A 15,151-nucleotide genomic window follows, 5' to 3' on the forward strand; every position below is an offset into this window, starting at 1 on the left:
TCATGACAGAAGGAAGGGGAAGCACTCACCTGTGACCAAGACCGGCTCTTGGGCTGACTTATAATTACAGGCTGCATCTGGGTCCAATCAGGAGGGGCTCAAGGAGGCTGCGGAGCAGATGGTCCTGGGGACTCCAGGGAGAACAAATACAAATCCGATACCACCTAGAGGGGGAGAATAGAACACAGGGGTTCTAAAAACAGCTGAACAGCTCGAGATGTGACAACCAAATGCAATATGTTACCCTTGATAGACTCCTGGATTAAAAAAAATATCTATAAAGGACACTATTGGGACCATTGAGGAAATTCGAACATGACTATATTAGATGATATTATTGTATCAATAATAAATTTCTTAAGTAGGAAATTGGGGTTATGGGTGTTATATATATATATAGGGAGGGAGGGAGAGACATGAACCAAATGTTATAAAATATTGAGTTGGTGAATGTGGGTGAAGCTTATGTGGGTGTTCATTCTCTCCTCTTCTGCAACTTTGAAGTTTTTTTTTTTTTTTTTTTTTTTTTTTTTTTTTTTTTTTTGTGGTACGCACGCCTCTCACTGTTGTGGCCTCTCCCGTTGCTGAGCACAGGCTCTGGACGCACAGGCCCAGCGGCCATGGCTCACGGGCCCAGCCGCTCCGCGGCATGTGGGATCCTCCCAGACCGGGGCACGAACCCGTGTCCCCTGCATCGGCAGGCGGACTCTCAACCACTGCGCCACCAGGGAAGCCCAACTGAAGTTTTTTAAAACAAAAAGTGTGGGGAAAATGCTCGAAAGTCTAATACGTGCTATAGTATAGGTTCTCCATCCTGCAATCTCTTCGATGTTTATTCATCTCACTTTTTTAGAAGCACTCACTTCTGCTGTAATTTAAGCTCATTTCCTCATTTGTTCTGTTCTCTCCGGAGATAGAGACAGCATCCTCCTTGTAAATCTAGGGCTCAGCTGGCTTGATGATGTGGGAGAACCCCAGGGCTGTTCCCGGATGGAACTTGTATTTATGTGTGTCTTGGGCTACTCTCCTCACTACCCCAGCGAGACCCACTGTTGAGGAGCCGCAGTGGATCTCAGCCTGAAGCCGCACTGCGAATACCTGGAGAGCATTCTCAGTATATTCATGTGGGTCCCACTTTCCAGGGGCACTGAGGTTCGCAGTGGGGTGCTGACGTCTGTTGCGTGGATAGGCTTGACTGTTCGGCTTCAGCCACCGTGGTCCCTTTCAGCCTTGGCCCGTCTCCTCTACCATCACCACGTGGAGAGTGAACCCCTTTCACCTGAGGGATTTGCCTTGGCCCTTCTTCTCTGCTCGGACCACTGTCTGCTTGGGTTGGGCTATTGTAGCCTGCCAGGATGCACGCTGGTGCCCTGGCAGTGGCAGAACTAAACTTGTCCTGCACCATTCCTCACTCTTGGCTTGTTGTGGAGTTGTGGGAACTTAGGAGGAAGCGTCTGTGGACCCCCATGCAGGGTGACTTGTGTATCCTGACAAGGATCCTCCGGAGAAGGAGAGGACCAAGGCACAAAGGAGGAGAGGGGCTGCAGCTGTATCCATAATGTTTATTTTTTGGATGAATCTCAACAGCGTTATGCTGAGTAAAAAAAGTCAATCTCCAAAGGCTACGTACTGTAGGATTCCATTTATATAACAACTATTTTGATATGACAGAATTACAGAAGTGGAGGACAGATTAGTGGGTACCAGCGGTTGGGGGGTTGCTACAAAAGGGTACCACGAGGAGCTCGGGTGGTGATGGAAATGCTCTGTATCTAGGCTGAATCAATGTCCATTTCCTGGTTGTGATATTGTAATATAGTTTTGAAAGATGTTGCCGTGGGGGAAACTGGGTAGAGGGTACACAGGATCTATGTTATTTCTCACAGTTTCACGCGAATCCTCAGTTATCTCAAAATAAAATGCTTAATTAGAGAAAAAAAGAGGTTATAAGGCAAACACGGCAAAAGATTAACATCTATTCTATATGGGTTGTGGAAATCTGTTATATTTGTTCTATCATTTTCATTATTTTCAGAATGTTTGAAATATCTAGTAAAATAAATAAACCCTCTGGAGTTCTCTAGGTAGCTTTTGACGTGTGCATCCTTCCTCAGGACCCACTCCTGGTCCCCTCAGGCTGGTGTGATGGAAGGACAGGCCTGAGGAGTTTCAGGGGGCAGCGCTGACCCAACTGAGAACTGCCCTCTTGACTTCTTACCGCCCTCGTTTAAGCTGGGAAAGCACCTATAACTCCTTGAGGGCTGGGACGCCCTGCTTCCCTCCTAGCCCCACTCTGCTCCACTGAAACTCCCTGGCATGTCAGTGAAATGGGCAGAATCACACTTATTCTAATTCTTGGTGGCCATTACTTCTAGACGAAAAGAACTGTCTCAAGGAAGGCTGTCTTCTCACTAGAATTCTTTGGTTTTGTGTATCGTAAAAAAATGAGGCATACATACCAGAACTTATTTATTATCTAGCTAAATCACAAATTTACAATACATTCGAAACGGACTAAATGAGACATGTAGAAGAGTTTAAATGTAAAAATAGAAAGGAATATCCAAAAGATCATTTAGATTGGATTATAATTTTAGGAATCTTTAAAGAGTGAAGTGTTTCAGCCTGGAGTCCCAGGACAGAACTTGGCCATTGCAGGTCTATTCACATGGATTCTGAATGGCAATCAGAAGATATTCCTTATCTGTGGAGAGATATGGACAAAGTTAATCCACCCTAAAAATTAAATTTAATAAATGAATACTTCAGCTAATCTGCTTTTCTCTTCAACACATCACTTGGACCTTGTGTAGACCAGTGGGCTCCCAGCCTGGCTGCACACCAGAATCACCTGTTGAGCTTTCAGAAAATACCATTACCTGGGGCCAAGCCCCAGAGGTTCTGTCTTTATTGGTCTGGGGTGGAGTCCCAGGTATCAGTCTTTTTTTTTTTAAGCTCTCCAAGTGATTCCAATGTGCAGCTTGGGTGAGAACACAGGTGTAGGGAAAGCTTTATTTAGTTTGGGGGTAACTCTGATTTTACAGTTGTACTACAGCGAAGTTTGTTCTAGACTAGATTTAGGAACGTGAGTCCTGTTTTACACTGACGTCCACTAAAACTGTGAATGTACCTCCCTCAAGGAAAGAAGTATTTCTGTGGCTGCTGTCTTTTGTTAGCCCCAGTGAATGTGCTCTACTCCAGGGAAGGTTTAAGACCCTACAGACCTTTGATCTGCCCTCGACGTTATCCCCTGGACAGGAGACATTTCTCCCACTCTTCAGAAAGTCTGTGTGGTAAGTTCACATAACAGGAAACCTACACCTCCTAAATGGTTTGATTACTAACAACAAAAACAAATGGGCAAAATTCAACATCTTTACTAATTTCACGGAATTTTCACATTCAAACTTCTTCATTTTGTAATTGAAGAGCATTATGTGTCATATTGCATGTTAAAATCCACACTCCCCGTCTTTGAGACAAAGCTTTTATCCAGTAAAGTAGAAAGCTGCCTTAAATAATGAAAAGAAATGCCAAATTACCTGGAGCTACCATGATTTCATGTTTCTTTGATCTGATTCTAAGAAAAGTTAGGTCGTTCTGAGGATCAATGTCACGGACTGTGCTCTTGGCTTTCATGGTCAGCTGATGAAGAAGACCTGCATATTGAACTGTTGTCGAGTTGTCCAAGGTCGTTCGGATGGGAATGCCTGGTACGAGATTTAATTTGGGGTTAAACATTTTTTATTTTGATTATAAAAGTAATATGTGCATCATAGAAATACTGGAAAATACTGTAATTGTAAAAAGGAAGAAAAAGTGATGGCTCGTATCACTCAAAGGTAACAATTTTATTTCCTTCCAATCGTTTTGCCATTACGTGGATTTTAAAATTTAGTTGCATCAAACTATAATTACATATTTGACTGTTGCTTTTTTCTTCATTTAAATTATAGCATACAAGCTGTCCTTGTTGACGATGCCATCAACATTATTTTTAATGGCTGTAGACTTAGTATTTTTTGGGATATATCATAATATAATCAACCCCCCACTGTTGGATTGTTAGGTAGTGTGTTTTTGTTTTTGTAGCTAATGGTGATGAACATTTTTGTACACAAGTCTTCTGGAAGTTGTTAATTGATTATTTCAGTACTAAGTTAACATATTACTACACAAAATGCATTCCCCTAAGCATCCTGTCTAGGGTGAGTCCACTGTGAAATGCTTGGTCTGTGACATGGTGCTAGTTTCTCCCCTGAGGCCAGAAATAGAAAGAGGATATCACTGCACATGCTAGAGGGTGTATCAAAAGGGATTTTCAGAATTTCTTTGTAACTTCCTCATATGGTATTTTGCAAACCTTAATTTTTATGCTAGAAAATACAGCAACAAAGTGCAGTTCGGCTGGGCATTCCCTGGTTTGCACTCACTCTTGGTTTAAGCATGATTAAATTTGGCTACTTGTGTGCGCTATTGTTTCATTATATGAGTTTAAAACAGAAGCTATTAATTTAACTGGAAAAATCTAGCCAGAGCAATATGCAAGTATAATTCAATTCAGTTCATATCAGTCCAGCTCCATTCAGGTCACTCAACGCTTATTATTGGAACAGGTGCTGTGCGAGGTATTTTACATATACTATGTCTAATCAGAACTGGCCTTCATGTTATTTTGAAAACTACCAGATCAACCAGGGAATTCCAGGGATCTGATTTGCAGATGTGCCTTGCGTTTAGGGAGACATATGAAGGTGAATTTGGGATCACTGTCAAGTTCCTCAAGAACCTGAATGAAGGCCAATCAATAAAAAAGGCTGACGTGGCTCTCTTGGGTTTTCCCTCAGAGAATGTAGCTCCAGAAACTGGTAAAGAAGATGAGTGCTTCTAACTTGGGACTTTACCTGTTTTTCATGAAACTTTTTGAGAGCCTCAAGTCTGACTTTGAAACAGACTAATTTCTTTTTAAGAAAGCCATTCTCTCCAGAGCAGGTCTTGCCAAAGAAGGCAACAGCAGTATTTACAGGAAAACCTAATTAAGGAAGGTTTTACAGAAAACTTGTTAATTTCTGTATTATTGTTTCTTGGCCACTTTTTCTCCAGAAGTCAGTTCTGTCTTTCACAACTGATGAACCATCACAAGGCATGTGTCTTTAACAAGCAGGAAACTGAAGTATAGCAAGCACTCAACCCTTCAAGGGCACTTGTTGACCAAACAGTTTTATTTTGCATCATGAAGAGCAACTACCTACAAAGTCTGCATTGCTCAGTGTCAAAAAAGAAATACAACCAGAATAAATTATTCAAACTGTAGATGACAGGATTATGAATCAGGTACTCAGGCCTACTTAGTCAGTCTATTCGTGATCCAAGTCAATAAATAAAAGGGCTAGCCTTTCTGAATGATAAGTGCACACCGTGGAAACTCTTGGAGTTTTTCATATCCACTGTAGACCCTTGGAAAAAAAAAATCAATCAACAAATATTTATTGAGTTCTTGCTTGAGACTATGTGAGGTAATTAAAAAATAATTTATTAGGAAGTAATTTTAGCACATAGTATAAAATTCACCCACCTCCCCTTCTGAGAGGTAACCACTGTTCTCAGTTTCTTTGGTGTCCTTGCAGAGATATTCTAAGTCTATTCCAGTATGTTTGTGTTTGTATTCTTTAACTGTATCATTTTCTATTCTGTACCTTAACTTTTTTCATTTAATACACTCGGGAAGTTGTTCCATTCAGTCCACATAAGGCTAGGTCATTCATGTTAATGTCTGTGTAATGTGACTGTTGAATGGATGCTTTGTAATACATGTAACTAATATATCTTCCTGACAGGCATTTGGGCTGTTCCCAATTTTTGACTTTTATAAACAAGGCTACAGAATATGTCTGTGTGCATGCCATTTCACATTTGTATACATGTGTAGGATAAATTCCTAAAATGTACCTTCTAGAACAAAGAGTATATCTTCTATCTTCCTGAACTTATGACACTACTTTACAATATGACTCATCATGATCCCAGTAAGCTGGTATTCTTCAACTGTACATTTGGTTGATAGATTATATTTCAAAAATAAAAGGAATTGGCTGGATGGCTGATAAAACCTAATGAAACTCAAATGACGGATTGTTAGAAATGTCAAGAATATTTAAAATTAAGAGTCTGCAGAAATCAGGCTTATATACATAAGAATATATGACAGGTATGACTGTCTGGGAAACAAATATACATGTTCACCAGTATCTAGTTCTGTGATCAGAACTGCAATACTGTAAACAATGAATTATTTTGTAAATGGGAAACCAGTGTTAACAAAGAATCTAACAAAGACCTATACTCCTCAGCATTGGGCTAAATTGATAAGTCCACTTTATTGTCATGAATAAGAAGTCTATGTTTCAATAATAGTGAAACCAAAGGACACTATTTAACATGGCAGAGGATGAGATCTAAATGGATAAACGTGGGGTAGAAGGCCTACCTAGCCACAATTAAAACCTAAAAATTTGTTAAAATGATTTGCCTAGAACTAGTGGACTAAAGCCATGGGTACAGAACAAGAACACATGAACACTAGCTTAGTTAAATATTGTCAGTGTTACATTTCATGGGACTTCTGAGAGCTGCAAAGCTGCACCGTAATAAATGGTACTTTCATCTAAAATTGACTGGGCTGTTGAGATGGAGTATTTCATTTCATTCTGGCCACACACACTTATACCATATGCTGTTAGTAAACATCCTTGTCATATCCTCTGGTTGTTAATAATCCGACCATAAAAATAAGCCCCTCATTTATATTTTTGGGAAGGTTAATTTGGCTTTCAGAAAAGTGCCCTGAATCCTAACACAACCTTATCCTAGTAGAGGTTAATTAGAAGTTAATGGGTATTAAAAGTAGTATTTTGTTGCCTTTGGATGAGAAGAGTGTTAATTGAGAGACCTCAGGAAAACAAAAGTCTTTTTTAATTCTACCACTCAGAGATCATCACCGTAACACAGCCCTGCCTTTTCTTCCATATTTCAGAGTGTATGTCTGCCTGGCCGTATTTAGGATTAGAAGATGCTGGCTACTGCTTCGTCTCCTGCTTTTTTTCATCTAATATTGTGAGTAGTTTTTCATGACTCTAAATATTCTTCAACATTTTAAATAGAGTAATGGTTCACTGAGTAAATATTATATAATAAGTTTAAAAATTTCCCTACTGTTGGGCTTTATGTACTTGTCTGTCTATTTACTGCTATTATACATGGTGCCTCCGTAATATCCTTTGCACCTACATCTTTTCTTCATCACCTCTTAACCAGATTTCTAGGGGTGGAATTACAGATCATAAGGTATGGATATTCTTCAGACATTTGATGCCTATTGCCAGGATTATGTACTTTAGACTAAGTCTTCCAAAGTAACACATTAGATACATTGTCCAGGGTGTCACAGGTGAATGCATCTGGACTGGGTTGAAGAGTGTCCCCTCCAAAATTCAAGCCCACCCTAAACCTCAGAATGTGACATTATTTGGAAATAGAGGCTTTGAAGATGAATTAGTTAAAATGAGGTCATACTGGATCAGTGTGGGACATAATCCAACGACGGGTCCTTATAAGAAGAGAAAACAGAGCACAGAGAGGAGAACGTACACGATGATGGAGGCAGAGACTGGAGTGATGCACCTACAGGCCAGTCAACAGCAAGGATCTCTGGAAATCACCAGAAGCTGGGCGGAGGCAAGGAAGGATCCTCCTGTGGAGCCTCTGAAGAGAGCCTGGACCCACTGACACTTTGATTTCAATTTCTAGCCTTCCAGAACTGAGAGAAAATAAATGTCTAATCTTTTTTAAGCCACTAAGTGTGTGGTGCTTTGTTATGGCAGCCAAAGAAAACAAATAAAGCATCTCTGTGAAGTCACGCAAGTAACCTATCTTGGGGGGTGTGGCAGAGTTTATGCAAATGCCTGAAACTAAAATCAGTTCAACCAGAACCGTGGACTTGGGCTGGACCGCTTCCTGGAAATATGAGGCATAGCTCTTGACTTTCCTGTAGGCTGATGTTAAGTCCTCTCCCTCCTGATCACTCAAGCTGGGTGAATTTATTATATTCATTTGACACTGAGTTTATTAAAATTTTATTTTATTATTTTGTAAAACACATCAAATGTTTTATCTGTACAAATAAATTAAAAATTCCCACATTCACAGAACTATTTAATTACAATTCTGTTAAGTGTTAGGTATTGTGCCAGGCACTTGACAATTATTATTTCACTTAATTGTCACAGTCACCAGTAAAGTAGGTTATTTTGCATTTTTAATGATAAGGGATTGAAGTTTAGAGATTAAACAGACTTTCAGTGGGTAGTTGCTCACTAAATATTTATTGATGGATTTGCTCCAGAATAATGATTAGCTATGAGAGTCTGTTGCCAAGCACTGAGCTGGCGATGTACCAGATCCATGGTTGTACCATGGACTGTGTGAAGTAGCTACTCTTATTTCAACTAGTGCTCTGGGGTTTGTGGCACCTCTTGCCCTTGCAAACGCCTCAATCAGCAATGAAGCCAGCAGAAGCCTTTAAGAGGCTGCCACCATGGCTGAGCATGGAACAGTGTGCCACAGAAAAGGCTTTGGGGATTGTTAATAGGCAAGTCTCTGGTATAAGTCTACAGATTTCATAGGTGGAAACGTATTGGCCCTTCTTAAACTATAACCACAAAGACTGTACTATAAATTACATTAAAATTAATTCTCAAAGATTTCATTAACTACGGTAAAGGAACAATGTCTTTTAAAAATGAAGACTGAAACTCTGTACGCTTTACAATGTTAAAACGAAAGCAAACTGCCAACAATGGTATTCTTCCTATCTTCAATATAATAGTTTTATTGATACTCCTGAAATGTTAGAAGAGAGTTACCAAAGCTTTAAAAATTAGACAACGTGCAGCATTTCTTAGGAATATATAGGCGTTTCTAGGCATGTCTTATTAATGTTTATCTCCCTACCTCTTAGCAGAGTTCTTGACGTGTAATTAATAGATACTCAATAGATGTACGATGAGTAAATGCTCTGGCTAAAATATACAAGATATACTTTTGATTTAAAATTCCAAGATGTTTGCCTAAGGCTTCACACAACAAACAGGCTCTTGGTCGGCTTCTGCCTGTCAAGAAGGCAGCCTGTGAGGTGTTTACCTTCTGCATTTACAACCATCGTTCCTATAACCCCTTTGTGGCTCTGGATCCTCTTGAGGGTTTCCTCCACCTCTGCCTGGAAGAGATCAGGAAGAAAATTAACCAAAGAGTCTTTGTGGTGACCCCAGTCTTAATTAGAGAAATGTTCTGAAAGACCCCTATTCTCCAATCTCCTTAAACTAAGATTTAGAAGCTCAGATTTTTGGAAGAGAGCTCTGAAATTGTCAGGTCCCATATGCAAGCCTATGTAAGACCCTCTGCGTACAACCCTGACAAATATCTTGGCTTGAACTCTCGTTGAGACAGAAAGCTTCTTGCCTCACAAGAGCTCACTCCATTTTTATCTGTCTCTATTTACTGGAAAAGTATCCTATGTTGTTGAACAGAAATCTGCTCCTGGTCATCTTTCATTCATTGATCTTTCTGTATTCAAGTGAAAAATCTCTTTTCTACATTATAGATTTAAAACATATTTATACAGCTATATCACTGCCTCCTTCTGTCTAAAAGCATCACTTAATGAGAAATCATATTCTCAGTCCTAAATGCCACCTAATTGGGAGTTCAGATGGTTAAATTCAAAATATTCTGTAAAAACAGTGTATTCCAGGATCCTACTGGTAACCACAGCCTGGATCTCAGTGCAAGATGAACGTTCAACCATGAATGATTATGTTGGAACCCCACTACCGGGTTTTAAACTCAGCTTTCTGAATCACGTGCATAGACTATATATTGTACCAGTTTCTTGCCTTCTCCAAAGGCTAAAATCAAGAATAATTTTTCCCAGCCTGCATATTTTCCAAAACTGAGTAATCACTGGATATTCTGAATTCAAACAGTATTCTGCAGAGTCTCTTGATGAGGATTTATGATATATTTTTCTTTCCAGCATTGTACAGGTGAACGTTATGTTGCTTTAGTCAAAAGACAGTTTTCTTTTGTCCCTAATATGGGTGGGAGCACTTATTTCCTCTTTCCACCACTACAGCAGGTGTTTTCTAAATTTCAGGCATTCATGTACTAGATTTATAATTTTTGCCATTATGAATACCATCTATATTATTTACCCAGCATATTCTTAAAATTATTTCACTGCTAAAAGCTTAAATGCATTTTAAAAGGAAATTATACATCACTACCACAAATGTAAATCTGGTATCATTTGTCATAGGCAGAAATAACCATAAAAACAAACAAAACAAAGAGAGAACATATTGTTAAATTTTACCCCAATGAAAGCTCTGAGCCTGAGGTCTGCCCTTCAGGTGAAAAATCAAAACTACCAAAGGATAGTGGTATTAACGACCTAACAGTGCCAGAAACTCTCTCCTGGATATAGTCTAAAGGCTGAAAAAAAAAAAAAAAAGAGGAATAACTTTCTCTGATGTGATTCACTCTGTGGTTTTTGGTTTTCTGAGCCATCTTAAAGTAGCAACTAACGTCTGCATTTCACGTTGGGAAACACTGAACTTAAAGCATAATTGCTGTACAGGGATCAATGACTTACTACAGTTTTCTGCCATCTGTAAGACAACGTCCACAGGTCCTTACAACCGCTGCCCTCGTTTTATCTTTTTCTGTTTTACTTCTCTCCCAAACGCCTCTCGCTGATCTTCCCGGCCTTTCCCTCTCTTTTCCCAGGTGTTTTCGCCTTTGGTGATTTTTGAGCCCCCCAATACAGTCTCTTAATTCCCATCGCCAATTCGCTTTTCATTCCTTTCTTAAAAAGAAACTCTGCTTTCACTTTGTTCTTTTTCAAACCTTCCTGTCTCCATTTTCCTTTTCTTCTCCCCCTCCCATTCCTGCTGCCTCTTTATTTTCCTTTCTTCTCTCTCAATAACTCCTTCTCCCCTCTCTCCATTTCCTTGCGTTCCTTGTCCCCTCTCTTTCTTCCCTCTCAGGGTGATTTTTCTCCTCTCCCTCGCGCCGCTCCCCTTTTCAAACTTGCCTCGCCGTCAAGGAGATTTCTCCTTCCCCTCAGGATCTTTCATCCCCTCCCTATCTCTCTTCTCTTTCTCGATACCCTCCCTCCACAAGTATCACCCCTCAGAAGTCACCCCCCCACCCCAGATATCTATGCCCCAAGATAGCTTCCCCCATCTAGACATCTTCTTCCCTCCCTCCACGGTCGCCCTCTGGTCCCTCCAGGGTCTCCGTGTCACTCCTCCAAGAAGCTTCTGGAGACCCCAGCCTTCGCCCCGGCACCGGGAGCGGGACAGCGAAGGTCCCCTGGCGGTCGCTGCCCTTGGAGCGGCGGGTCGCGGACAGAGCCCCCGGATTTACCATCGCGCGGGCGGCGAGACTCTGAGCTCAGTTCGGTGCCACCGCTGCCCGGGATGTCAGCAACGCTGCCAGCCGTTGCTACGAGACAGGGGAGGAAGTGACCTCCCGGAAGCGTGAGTGCCCGCGCCTGCGTGCGCGCGAGTCGGGCCCCTCCGGGCAGACTCTTCCGCCCCGAAGTGGCTTGACGCCTCCCGGCCGCCGTAGGCGGAGGCTGGGGACCGTGGCTCCGAGCGCTCACCTGGGGCGCGCCCGGCCCGCGGGCCGCTGGGCATGAGGAGAGCTGAGGGGCTTAGGCCAGGCTCCGGGTCATTCCTTCGTCCTTTCACTCATTCATTCCTTGAGGTACGCGTTCGTGTAACCGCCACTTCCCCGTTCAAGAACGATATATTGACCACCTACCCCGTCCCCTGGGCCTGTGGTACATTCTAGCGGGGGAGACAGACGAAATGCGACAAACGAAGCAATACTGTCCAAGTGTGATACGTGCTGTGGAGCAGATAAACCGGGGTGTGTCCTTGTGACTCCGGGGTGATACTGGGTATAGCCTCAGCTGCCCAGTGACCCTCGGAGTATTTCCTGTGGCGCTGCCTTGTGCAGGGGTTTGTTCCCCCCGCCCACCAGGGGCAGTTGTTTTTTTTAATTAAAGAAGAACTATACCGCAGTATGGAATAGTACAATCATGTATATATCCATCAGTTCACATGTCCCCACCTCCCAAACCGTAGGTGCAGCGCCATCTTACGTCTTAGGTTCTCATGTGTTGTAGCACCCCCAAGCCGCTCTTCTCTCAGTTGGAGGGTTGCTGCTTCCTAGCGATTTTGTTTAATCCGTCAGGAGCTTTATTTATTTATTTTTTATAAAGTTATTTGCCCACCCTTCTGAGTTGCTGAAAAATTGCAGGCGGTAGTGCTGGAGGTTCTACAAATCGCCGTAGAAGAGCGGTCCACCGGGTGTTTAAGGAACTGATGGAGGAGACAAGTTAAAGATCAATTAGGGATGGTTAGAAGTCCCTTGATCTTTTGAAGGGCATTGGATATATCTTTGTAGCCTGGGAAGAAGAAACCAACTGCGTGTGAGGGACAGTAGGAAAATTTTGTGGTTGGGGTCGTCCTGAAGACCAGGGGTTTGAAGAGGGCTTTGATGACTAAACTCTAAGTACTAAATGCAAGTGGTGACGGGGGGGATGCATCTCCGTAGGGGCGATGCTATAGCGACTCCCTATAATACTGATTCAGTTTGTGCTTCTATTTCCAGTAAGCAGCCTCACAGCAAACAAGGCATGCTTATTGCTAGGAACGTCAGCTAGAATCTGAATAGGTCCTTGTCAGGGATGCTCTAGAACAATTTCAGACTTGGTCGTTCGGGACTAGATGATCCATTTCAACTTGGAGTTTTATCATTTTATGATGTTATGTGCAGAAACACTCTCAGAAGCTCTAGTTCTGCTGAATTTTTTTTTTTTTTTTTGGTGGAGGAGGTGATCCTGGTCACTGTCATTTCCCCCCCTCTTTTTTCTTTCAGAAACTTATGCTTCTCAAAGAGACAAGTCACAATAGCTAACTCATGCCCATTGTCACTCAACACTTGGAACTCCAACCGAGATGATTAGGAATGGGCAACTAAGATTCTGGGGGAGGAGTCTGTGGTGTGTGTGTGTGTGTGTGTGTGTGTGCGTGTGTGTGTGTGTGTGATCCAGCTCTGCACTGATTGCTTATACCGCTTTTCAGTGATAAAAGTGTAGGCATTTACAGCAATACTGGCTGAATTGTATAAATACAGATTCTTGGGCTCTCTGGGTGTATCAGATCCAGGAGATTGCTACTTGATTGTGCAGCCATTTGTTTTGCTTCTAAAAATTAGTGGCAGTGCACCGTGTTATCTCTGATGTCAGTCAGCTCTAATGAAGGAACTGACTGCATATGCATGGGGTGTGAATCCCCTCGTTTCTGGAGTCAGGATGTCAAACTCATTCAATAGCTGACAGCTGTGATTAGAGCAAAGAAAGACTCCAGCATGAAAGGCACTGACAGGAGTAGCCAACTGCAGAAAAAGTAATAAGGAGTACCCCAAATGACTTCCAATCAACAGTCAAGTTTGACTCACTGTGCACAGGAAATCAATGAGGAGAATATGAGCCATTTTCTCTTTATCAATTTTCACTTCTAATTATTCCTTGGAGGTAGCTTGGTTTAGCTTTTATACATTTTGGGGGACTATAGTGAATATCCGGAGCTGTGCTGTATAAAGTATCTTGGCAGCAGCGTCTGTCATGTTTCCTACCCCATCCTCAGTACATGGGAACCCCTCTTTCCCTTTTCTCTTCTCCCATCCATCCCCTCACCACTTCTTTTGACCCACAGTAAGTGCTAAGTAACTTTGAAATAAAGAGAAAGAATTAGTGAATAATACTTTTTGCAAGTACTCTGAAGTGACCCCCAAACTTGTGGTCCATGTGAAGATAGTCTACTATTCTTCACATATAATTTTGTCAAAGAGAGATGATTGTCTTCTGGGGTCTATCTCTTTGATAATTTGTTTCTGTTCTCTGCTTAATCTGAAGAAATCCAGGTGACTTCATGAGCTAGAGTTTTCTCTTGGGGTTTTCTGTACCACTCCATATAGAAAGTGGCATTCCTGCTAGTTGGCAAATACTAATACTGAGCCATGGAATATATTTTGTGCCCATTTTCTCATAAGATAAGGCATCATTTGTCAACTTAAACAGAACTTCTAGTGTTCTACTGGTTTTGCTTAAAAAAGTGTACACTAGATTCTTTGAAAATATCTCTTAATACTGAGGCAGAATCAGAACATGTCAGTCATGTCAGTATTACACACAACTGACCCAGTACCATAGAGTTACAGAACTGCAGATTTAGGGTTTCAGAAGATCAACCATTTTCTACTTCTTATTAGGACAAAGGCATCCTCTAGGGTAATTGTTTCCAGGACTGAAGTGTAACGTAAGCATTTACTTCCCATAAGGGAATCTTTGTTGAGCACAGAATTTGGATTTACATGCAGGTAGGGTTGATGTTTCTAGGTGTGTCTGTGTGAGTAAAATAAGTTCTCAGGGCTTCTCTTTCCTCGTTTATAAAATAGGAAAGACAGTATCTACCTTACAGAGTTGATGTGAGGTGTCAAAATGCTTGGTTTGTGTCAGGTGCCCAATATGGATCATTTAACCACATTTCTTTCTTGTGTCATTTCTTTCTATTGTATGTCCTTCTCTTTTCCTCCTTACTTCCTTCCCATTTCTTTCCTCTCTTCTTTCTTGACTACCTTCTCTTCAACCTCCGTTTCCTTCATGCACTCCCTACGAAAAAATCCTGAATTTGTATTATTGACTTTCCCCCTGAAGAACGTCTTTCCCTTTGTTTTCTTATTCCCCTTCCCAAGTTCTTCAATTAGAACGTTCATCTAATGTAATCCATCTACCTGTCATCTCATTTTTTCACAATTCCCAGTTTTAAACTTCTAGCTCCAGCAATCAGTTCCCATCTCTGTGCATTGCACTCAGTAGATATTCTCAGTGTCCTGGGGCTGAGGGAACACTGTTTTATTTCCTGGTCTATTAGTTTTGTTCAAAGAAGAAAGGACTGAAGGGAGCAATAAGGAAGCCATGCTCTTTATTCCTGATAATTCAGTCCCAAGGTCTTTGATATAC

At 41.5% G+C, this 15,151-nt stretch overlaps 2 protein-coding genes across 4 annotated transcripts in view; one reads left to right on the forward strand and one right to left on the reverse strand.

The window, feature by feature from the left end:
• The window catches only part of CDYL2 (chromodomain Y like 2), a 229,254-nt gene extending 225,556 nt beyond the window's left edge, over nucleotides 1–3,698 (forward strand). For all 3 annotated transcript variants that reach the window (XR_013825174.1, XR_013825175.1, XR_013825176.1), the window contains 2 exons: nucleotides 3,141–3,293; nucleotides 3,586–3,698. The gene's annotated coding sequence lies outside the window, so the exon portion shown is untranslated. The remainder of the gene's footprint in view (nucleotides 1–3,140; nucleotides 3,294–3,585) is intronic.
• Nucleotides 2,518–11,566, reverse strand: DYNLRB2 (dynein light chain roadblock-type 2). The gene is made up of 4 exons (XM_079906386.1): nucleotides 11,485–11,566; nucleotides 9,199–9,274; nucleotides 3,543–3,710; nucleotides 2,518–2,704 (listed from the first exon to the last, which is right to left on the reverse strand). Exons 1-4 carry the CDS (start codon nucleotides 11,485–11,487, stop codon nucleotides 2,661–2,663), a joined length of 291 nt encoding a protein of 96 aa, XP_079762512.1. The 5' UTR covers nucleotides 11,488–11,566; the 3' UTR covers nucleotides 2,518–2,660.
• Nucleotides 11,567–15,151: the final 3,585 nt, after the last annotated feature.

The sequence above is a fragment of the Stenella coeruleoalba genome (assembly GCF_951394435.1).
Source record: "Stenella coeruleoalba genome assembly, chromosome: 20".
NCBI classification, from domain to species: domain Eukaryota; kingdom Metazoa; phylum Chordata; class Mammalia; order Artiodactyla; family Delphinidae; genus Stenella; species Stenella coeruleoalba.

Excerpts from the sequence above, each read along its gene's own strand:
- DYNLRB2 (XM_079906386.1), bottom strand. Across the intron at positions 3,711-9,198 it reads GATGGTTGTAAATGCAGAAG|GCATTCCCATCCGAACGACC; the intron begins GTAAACACCTCA and ends ATCTCGTACCAG. Across the intron at positions 2,705-3,542 it reads TGAAATCATGGTAGCTCCAG|ATAAGGAATATCTTCTGATT; the intron begins GTAATTTGGCAT and ends ATCTCTCCACAG.